Source organism: Necator americanus, chromosome III (assembly GCF_031761385.1).
Source record: "Necator americanus strain Aroian chromosome III, whole genome shotgun sequence".
In the NCBI taxonomy this organism is placed as follows: domain Eukaryota; kingdom Metazoa; phylum Nematoda; class Chromadorea; order Rhabditida; family Ancylostomatidae; genus Necator; species Necator americanus.
In genome coordinates this window covers 29,146,944-29,156,916 of record NC_087373.1, presented here as the reverse complement: position 1 = coordinate 29,156,916, position 9,973 = coordinate 29,146,944, and the positions used below count along the sequence as shown (strand labels likewise).

At 36.6% G+C, this 9,973-nt stretch overlaps 1 protein-coding gene across 2 annotated transcripts; it reads right to left on the bottom strand.

Annotated features, from left to right (window-relative positions):
- Positions 1-773: 773 nt before the first annotated feature.
- RB195_011318 (uncharacterized protein) lies at positions 774-4,291 on the bottom strand (the record flags this gene model as incomplete). 2 transcript variants are annotated; one of them, XM_064192674.1, is made up of 12 exons in its annotated part: positions 829-921; positions 1,069-1,146; positions 1,688-1,910; positions 1,983-2,025; positions 2,165-2,286; positions 2,561-2,701; positions 2,759-2,858; positions 2,958-3,064; positions 3,121-3,232; positions 3,848-3,961; positions 4,023-4,184; positions 4,246-4,291. In XM_064192674.1, the coding sequence occupies 12 exons, from the start codon at positions 4,289-4,291 to the stop codon at positions 829-831; spliced, it is 1,341 nt and encodes a 446-aa protein (XP_064050257.1). The 2 variants fall into 2 exon arrangements, with proteins under 2 accessions (XP_013294789.2, XP_064050257.1); XM_013439335.2 differs by lacking the exon at positions 1,983-2,025 and having other exon boundaries at positions 774-921.
- Between the last annotated feature and the right edge of the window lie 5,682 nt (positions 4,292-9,973).

The following is a 9,973-nucleotide window of genomic DNA, read 5'->3' as shown; positions in this document are numbered from 1 at the left end:
TAAATACAAAATTTTCTGTCACATTCCTGGATTGCGGCAAAGATCACTTTAAATATCCCCTTTGGACCATTGCAAACAATGAATACAGCGATGGAGTGTTTTCATTTCTGAGAAATCCACGATATTTTTTTCCGATTTCTTCCTGTTCTCTTAGGAGAATCTTTAAAGACCCAAGAACTCACAGAGTTTACATTTATTTACAACTGTTCATAACAGTAATGCCTACAAAACAATGCACCTGAACATTGTTAAAGAATTGGACCCGTTCACAACTGGCAATACAACATGGAAACAACTACAATATGATATTTGAAAAAGAACTACAAGAACTAAAAGGTGAAACATTTTCAAGAAATACAGAAATTCCACATGAAAAATATGAAACAAACAGTAAACGTGAGCAGAAAAATTTACAAAATGTACAAATCCTTCACCAAAAATGTTGAATATTGCTTCCAAAAAGCTTGTCAGAACAAAGATTTTATCACAGATATCGTTGAAAGAAAGAATCTTCTCTGAGATAGAGAATTCTCAGAAAAATGCCCTGAGAAAAATTGGGAACATATTGGAGAGCTTCTTATCGTCATTCGGATAGAAACTACACTAAATTATATATCCGAAAAAGTACTTAGAAGTTTTAAGCCCAGCTCCAGTTTGAAAGACACATGAACAAGACATATAGACAAGTTCGGAATGAAAAATACTGGATAATGCAACGGAAAAAATGACAAAATGATGAAATATTTCACAAAAAAAATACCCGCTTTCACGATTTAGAATTTCTTCGAATTGCTGACTGTTGAGATCACAGTCGAGGTGCTATCTATTCTACAGAACGGATTCTCTGTACCATGAGTACTTAATGTGATGTTTCTTTCTTTGATTTCCACGGCTGGCATCAATCTGCGATAGACAGCACACCTAAAATAACTTGATTTATTTTTTTCCTTTAATAAAATGATCATAATGAAAATTAGCTATGCTTCGAATTGCTTCCCGTATAACAGAGGGGAAACAGAGGAATATGACTAGTCAGAAGTTGAAGTTGAATAAAGCGCTCTAACTAACCAGATAACGAGGCAGATGGAGATCAAACCAATCTCGATAATCCATGTTGCTCGAGGTCCAAAGCTTGCAAAAGTAGTTCTGAAAGTGATGGTCTTAAGTGTAACCCTTTTTAAATGGGAATTAACAAAGATTACATATTAAATATCCTTTGGGAATTTACATGTACGATAGATTTTGTAATAGAAAAGGATACGAGTTCGGTAAGAATTTGTTAGGAAGAAGTTAGAAATCTCTATCAGCCCTACTTATATGGGATAAAACCATTAAATATAAAGAACATTAGAAAAACATAAAATCATTTCTTCGTTCATATGTTACGCTCGCTCTATCCTTCGACATTCTGTGTTTCAGTATCCCAACGATGGTAGGACGGTGTGGTTCGTAAAATTTAAAACTATTGAGCTTGAACAAGTTTTCGGGTACAGTAGCTGTCAACTAAAAAATAAGCTTGTCATCTCTCAATTAGTCTAAATAATAAGGTAGATATGGATGGGATGCATTTTCTGGATCTGTTCTAAGGAACGGTGAGTTGAGTGAAGTTCAAATTAACACACCAACTTAAGGAATATTCAGGTCAATAATAAAGTCGTCAAAAGTCAATAAATAAATGAGCACTTACGACATAAGCAAGGGTCCACAGATACGCGAAATACATCCGACCGCCTGATTCAGACCTTGCATGGTTCCTTGTCTTCCTTTCCCGAGGATTTGACTGTATAATGATTGCAGCGAATTGTTTAAGCATGGCAATGCGATGCCGAAGATCAACGGATAGCTGACATAATACAGCCAGAAACTGATCGGTCGCAATGTTTCGCACCATTCCCAACGTTGTTCCGTGCCTGAAATCGTAGGCAGTAGATTCATATGAGGCGGATAGTATACGGTGGCTAGTGTTTCGCCCACTGCCTTACCTTATCAACGTAAGGTACTCTTGCGAGTTTTTCTCAATGAGGTCTCAGCTAGTACGTGGTACATAGAGGCCTTTTGATGCTTTCGTCTCTATATGAAAGCGACGTCGCGGACTACGGTAGCCGCGTGTACGGCATCTGCAGTGGTGACGTGGGTTTAAGCGAAGTAGAACATGAACACTTACTGTTTGCTCCGTCCACAGAACATTCGAGAAGTTTTCCTGGAAGGAACGGCCAGGAGAAGGTAATCAGGTGGAAGAGTAGAAGTGCAACCATTGCACCAAGGCAGTTCAAACGTTCGGAGATCCTGGAAATCGTGGAAATGGTCTCGAACTTAATTTCACTAAATCAATATAAATCATGTCCATCAATCATGTTCATAGCAACGAGAAAAAACTGCGGACCACCGTAGACAATACAGCCCATCTAAGTTTTACTATATTTCGCACCTTTCTTAACCTCAGTTGTTTACTTAAATTGATTTTGTAGCGAAAATAACGGTAATTTTCAAGCGACATCAACATCCAGATGACCTAAGGAGAGATAACTCCAGCCTAGCTGACCCAGCTCCACTTACTTACCATTTAGAATAAGGAGTGAAGACATAGACGACGAACATCACAGTTGTGAGCACACCAACGGCCCCTTGCATCATCGCGTTATAATTCAGGACTTGTTCCTTATCCAGACCGAACATCACCTGCGAGAACGGTGATCCTATGCTGAAATGAGTGACATTTTTGAGTTTTCACGGTTCTCCTGAGTAAAATTTGACCTACCTCTCAACATTAGCAGTAATAAGCATTCTAGCAGCTCTTGTCCACATACAAACCACCACTGCCAGTACATCCATTCTCATGGTTTTTACAGAATTTCTTTCTGAAAATCAAAGATTAAAACTCGTAGTTGGCTCAGAATGTGCCTACCGAGCGATAGTGTATGTCGCGTAGGCTTCAACAAAAGGATAGAAATCCCTACCCAAATCCGAATCTTCAGCAGCAGCTATACTGTAGGTTGAAACACTATCCGAATCAAGAGTATTGTACCGATCAAGACCGTCATTCAGGAACATTAGAAGAAGCATACTGTAAAATGTATCACTTACAGTATTCTATACCGTAACTGTTGTACTTTTCCTCACCATCCTAAATTAATCGCAATGGCGAGAACGGCCGGAGCTGTATACATAGAGATTCGCATAAATCCGATGTCAATTCCGTCCGAGCCGATCCACGTGAAAAGCATCTGGACCGCTGGAATAGGAACGAATAAGAGAAAAAGAAGGGAATATATGAGCTCATCTAATCTTTGTTGAATCGTCAGAAGATTTTTAGATACTTTCTCAAGTTCTTCACTTTTTAATATCACTGTCTTGTGGAAGACATTTAAGAAAAGATTTTAAAAATTAAAAACCTCAAAGAAAGTATTTCTATTCTTCTTTTCTAGTATTTCTAGTATATCCACTAAGTATTTCTATACTTGTACATGTTTCTATGCTATTTGTATTTTGTCTAAATTTGTAATAATAAATAAAACCAAATAATACATTTTGATGTTTTAATAGATGCTTCATTAGGGCTATTAGTTGCCTAGAAGGGTAAATTTTACAGTGATTTTCTACTTGGTTTTCAGAAACATGGCAAGATTTTTGATCTCTGAGATGTTCTGATTGGACATCAATGATCCGATCACATTCCCATAAATCGTCCACTATTCCCACCATTCATCACTCGTGCGCAATTCACACTCTGACGCGCATCGTCTCGTGATTGCGTTGTGATCATTGAAGTCGTGTTTGGCGCATATCAAATCACATGATCTTCAGATGATGTTAGTCATGCACTAATTAATTATCCTTTAAATTCTACCTGGTCCAATGTTGAGTCCAATTAGTGCACCACCGCCCGAAAGCGCCATTGATCGGGCGCGATCACCGGGCTCACTGGCTGCTGCGATATACGCAAAGTATGTTCCACGGTTACCTAAATACAGTACTGCTTAGGAATTTCCTGGATATCTGCCGGATTTTTTTGGGAACAGTACCACTTCCAGCTCCATTCAAGAATCTTGACAGGAGTAGGCCAGATTTTCTCCATGGAACGGGCACTTCATTTAGACACATGTAGATAACGTTCCCAATAATAGACATCATAATGGAACCGATCAGTGGCGGCACAACAAGTCCAGTACGATTCGTCCAGTATCCTGAAACAATACATATTATTGTATAGGAAATTTTTTTCCACTGGATGTATAATCAAAATACCAAGGATTGGTGCAGCCACCGCTTCTCCAACACCCGACACAGCCATGATAAGTCCGATGAATGAGGCCGATATTGAGGGGTCGAGCTGAAATCGCAGACATTTATTTGTCCATTTATCTCCCTTTATTATTTTATTTGTATTCCTTATATCTTGTTTATTTATTTATTTACTCACTTATTTATTTATTATATTTATTTATTTGTACTATACCATACTAATGATATAAGGAGAAAGAGATTTAGTGATCTTGAAAGAAATAATCAACAAAAGACAATATCGACTGAAAAAAGAAATAAACATGCACGAATTTGAATACATATTCTAGTTGACCGCAAGAAATTGTGCCACGTGGAAAGAAATGGGGCACAACCTAGGACAATATCCTACTTCCATCTCGTTTTATTTCTTTCTTTTCATTCATTTTCTTCAATTTTCTAATGAGTTGAATAAATCATAAAAGTACTAAAGTACTCAATTTTAAAGGCCTCATATCCTCACCAGACGAGAAAAAATAATAACAAACAACTTGTGTTTGTTTTTTACATTAGTTACGCACTTATGCTTAGTCGGTGCGTCAAAAAAAAAAACTGGTCCATGTTTCTGGTCATTAATCGAATGCATATTTATGAGATGCGTTCTTTAAAGTCGGAAAGACCAAATAAACAATGCACAACTAGTTGTTTACTGTTTACTGATTTGTTCATTCATAAATGCTGAGAAATTCTTTAGGAAAAATGTGGGTCAAAATACTTCACGTTGTTTTCACTGTACATAGATCTCGTAGTACGAAGATAACTTTTTTAATAAGAAATTCTAAGTTTTATTTTTGTTTCAACTTTTGTTTATTTTTATTTTTATCATTTTTATTTACATCAAACCATGAACACGATTGCCATATCTGTCACTACCAGCGAGAGAGTACGTTCGTCTTCTACGGTCCTATACAAAAGATATGCTTGTTTACGGAGTGCAGCAAATATAACCATATTTTTGCTTGTTTTTTCAACTGAGGTTTCTAGTATTAGTAGTAGTAGTAGTGAGAAATATTCGAAAATCACGTAAAAAGAAGAAAAACATTTGAAGGAACTATTCTGAAATGACGAAATGAAGCGATGAAATCTTTTGTTATCTCAAATTTTAAGATTTTAAGCGATCTTCTCAAAAATCCTGATATCTAAATCTAGGACTTTGAAATTTTACATGTAGCGAAATGTTAAACTAAAGAATAATTCAGTTTCTTCTCTTTACTGTAGTTGTTTCATTCATTTTAATTAAAGTCAAAAAAAAGGAAAGAAAGGTACCTGTTGAACGTACGGCCAGAAAGTCCAAACGAAAAACGCAAACTGCAATGCATCGACGAAAGCAAATGCGCTAATTACATAAATATTCTTCCAGTCGGATCCGAGTCTTGAAGTTGAAGGATATTTCTTGTGTATATGCTTTACAGAAGTCATTCTGAAACAATTAAGGAATTTTCAAGTAACACGTATTCCCACCATCGTACGATAACAAATCACGGCGTCAAAGAATAAACAGTAAATACGAGATGAATGAAAAAAACAAGGAAGAGCAAGAAGGTAGCAGAAATGGGAAAAGAAACAAACAAATATCAGAGGAAAAAACTATGGCGGCGCATTCCGAACAAGAATAAATAGAAGTAGTTTAAATGGTCAACGCCTTAAATATCCGAAGAAGAAGTGGAGACGTAGAATCACGCCCATTTGACGTCGATTACGGTAGCATTCTCATGTTGCTCTGATATTTTGTGTAATGTTGGCCTTGACCAGGAATTTCACACTGTCACATTACAAAAAAAACTCGTTTTCTCATGAGGTTATGAAGTTCACTTCGAAACAATTTTAGTGTATTTAAAAGGGAAGAAGAGGATTTTTTCTTGCGTCATTGCACGATTTCAGCTGATGAGCCTTATGGTTCTACTGTTTGGATTCAAATTAAATTTACAAAAAAACCACAACTTTGAAGTGAGTGGTTCAAGCCGTACGTCACTATAGTTTCTAAAAACAGAACAGTAGATTGTTGATGACTCGAGAAGGAGCAAAGGTGTGAGTACAGTTCCATCAATTACGGTATCGTACCGTAGAAGTCCTCCACGATACGATACCGTAATTGAGGGAACTGATTACTGATGAACTACAGATTTTGTAACCTCTCAAGACCCCTAACTGTAGAAGACAACATGACTACTTTTCTGTTTTTCGTTTTAGAAGCTTCTAAGTTAGACGGTGACTCGAGCATATCATCAAGTTTAGGCACAAACCGAGATTACTGAGCAGTGCAAAATTTCTAGCTTTAGTTTAGATGAAAATAAAAATTCTAGAAACTTTTACGTATTGGCTCTAAAAACATTGAAAATGTTACAAAATTTACTTATTATTAAGTTTAGTTAAATTTACTTATTAAGTAAATAATAGTTGTAGTAGTAGTAGTTAATAATAATAATTGTTAAAAAGAATAGTGAATAAATAATAATTTATGATTAAAAATGACATTTATAACTAGTTACGAAAATATATTAGAATATCTAGTACTTTTCTACAAAGATCTCATATCCATATGAACCACTTTGAACCACTTTAAACTATTTGACTCTTATAATTCAGTATTTTGAAATGAAAAGAGAGGACCTAAGGCGCACAGTAACACGGCTACACAGCTTTTCAATTTGATAGAAATTCATGGATTCGAGGGCTCATCCATAGTTCAACATTAAGTAAAATTTTAATTTATTTCAATTTACAAGTTCGGGTAGCGTCATCGTTCAGCGTACTGAACAAGAAGTCGTCCAAAAGTAGTATTCCAGAAAAGAAGCCTAAGGTTTTTGCCCTAACGCAACTAGAAGGACGTTAATGCTCCATAAACGATAACAACTTGCAAAACATCAATAAAAAAGATGATTTGCGGATGCAACTCATTGTACTGGGACGGGCCAGGATTGCCCCGTTTTCGATCGTCACTTATATATCCATCATATACGTCATTTTTTTCGTCACAATATGAATAATGATGAGCTGTTTCCAATGAAGGCGATTATACGACTAAAACTTCCAGACTGGAATGACAACGAGATCACTAAGGGACTGATCGTTTGCGAAAATAAACAAGTCACTAATTTTAGTCAAAAACAGCAGAGAATTCTCGATCTCATCAGATTAAAACAAATAATTTTTGATGCGATTTTATTCCAAGTCAGTAGTGCAATCCTAGTTACTGATGATCCACGTACATCCAATTCTTTACCTGAAAATGAGAATTTTCAACAAAAGAATTTAAGTTGATTCATATTTGTATGAGATTTCATGATTTTCCCTTCAAACATTTTATTCATTCCTTTGTTTCACTTTCTTGTTCTCCATTTATCTCAGATTTTTTTTCATTTTTCTATACGTTTGAACAGTGTCTTCCTTCTAATGAAGAGGATCAGAGAAAGCTGATAACAGAAATGTTTCATCGGAGTAGAAGTGAAAGGGACCTTTATTTAAATTCTTTTTTTCCTAATGGCTATTCCTTTTTACTGATTTTCATTCCTTTTGACATGCATAGAAACGACGTTAAGGTATTTCCACTTATATGCGTAACTTTGGCGATCGCCCTGATTCAGGATTCTTTTTTTAACCACTCAGTTTCAAGTTTCCGTACGCCCACTAGGTTGGTCAGCCTTCAGTGCAATTTTTGAAAAAGGAAACTCTCAATCATGATGACAAATAGTGTGTACTTTCGACGTTCTTTGCAATGGTTCTTGACTAAATCAAATAATCTGGTTTTCGGAAAAAAAAAGAAAATAAAAGCACAGCAATGATAGTTTTTCTCCAAGTCTGTGACTTGATCTTAGGGAATTGACCCAGAAATAATATAACACACCATACCGTACAATTGTTCGTCGGGTTCTTCTTATACGAACAATAGGACGTCTACGATGTCTTAAACACGATGTCACGGTGCTGTCACAGTGATTCAGACATGATGTCATCGTGTTACGGTCGTCGTAGTCGTTGCCCGAACTTCGTCCTCGCGACGGAACTCATTAATCAAATGGATGACGCGACTGAGACGAGATGACGTAAACATAAACAACAACTAGGTAGGAAGTAAGAAAATTTTTACAAAGTAAAACAATTTACACGTTGTATTCGAGCAAAGTAACAAAGTGCTTCTGGAACAAAGTACCCATGGTCTAAATTTCCATGGCTGTTACTTTCTTTCCTTTCTTTTCAGTCAGTTTCAAGGATGAGAAAGACAACATCTGGACAACCTCATATTCTCACTGGGCTTTAAAAATGACCAATTATATGTAGATTTCTCTTGGATCGTTTGCATCTATGCTTAATTTGTGATTGAGAGACTGGTTCACTTGGTTGTTTATTATTATACTATTGTGTTTATATTTTCATCTACTACGTTATTTTTATGTTATACATTTGATCGTCACTGGAGCTGTGTACAGCATATTTATGAGATGCAATCTTTAAAGTCAACTGAGCCAAACAAACAATACATGACTACTCGTTTATTGTTTACTGTTTCCAATCATTTTTGATAGTTCCTAAATCCAAAATTTAGAGTATATTCAAACCTGATTCCACATCTAGATCCCTTCGAAAGCCCTGCGATATAAAACAATTTTCTGATTCCTGGAAACAAAAACATGTTTGGAAAGAAGGACAGCTTTGTATGTATACATATTCTATGATATGATGTGATTCAGACGATTATTTTGCTAAGGATATCAGCCATCTTTCAAAAAAACAAAGAAATGTGTTTTGTCAAAGAGCCATGCATTGTATTACTACTAGAAATTAAACCAGTTTTTTTTTCAGCGGTTCTTGTCAAGTTCCCACTGGTATCACTTACTGATTTAAACTATGGGCTCTGAGGAGAGAATCTAACGCCATAAAGGGGGAAAAGTTAAGGACTGTACAGTGACCACTCAACATACCTTCACATCCAATCAAATACTGGTTCTTTATATCGGGATTTAAAGTGTAAGGTGTACATCAATCGCTTGAAAAGTATTACTAACCACTTTGTTAGATGAGTTTTTGTTACGGAGATGAGACCAAAACCATTTCAAAGGTTAACTGTAGAGCATCTGCAGAGCGTTGGATTTGACTGCCAAAATGAAGATGGAATAAGAGAAAAGCGCTAGAACTAAAATGCATAGCCTAGCAAATGACGCTCGCCATCAAAAACTGCTCAAAGAACACTGGTAATTCAGCGAATGGTGAGCTGAGGGGAGACGGACCTTCAGTTCGGTCTCTCACTGATGTCGTGTCTGTATTGTATTTTTTGTAGCTTATTGTACTTGACTTGCATAATCAAGGAGCTGATACTATCGCCTGGCGCAGAATCCATCCATCCGTCATTGTGCCACAGCCTGAGAGACTTTGCGACTAGCGTGAACTGCCTATTGACACCCAGTAACAGGAGCACCTCAGTCAACGCCAGTTCAGCCCAACGAAACAAAGAATTGTCAACAAAGATGCCAAGCTCCCTCTGGATATTTGACCTATTTAGGTTTTGCTTTGGCAGTGTACTGGACAAGAGAATTTTTTTCCATATCTGAGTAACTTCCATCACATAACCCTGCAAGTTACGTAGCTCGTACGTGCCCAGAGCGTATGTAGAAATGCCTGATTGCATTTAACATAAGCTGGACCACCGCACGCAGGTTGCAGTCAGAGTCGTACACGGAGCCCGGCATATTCTGTT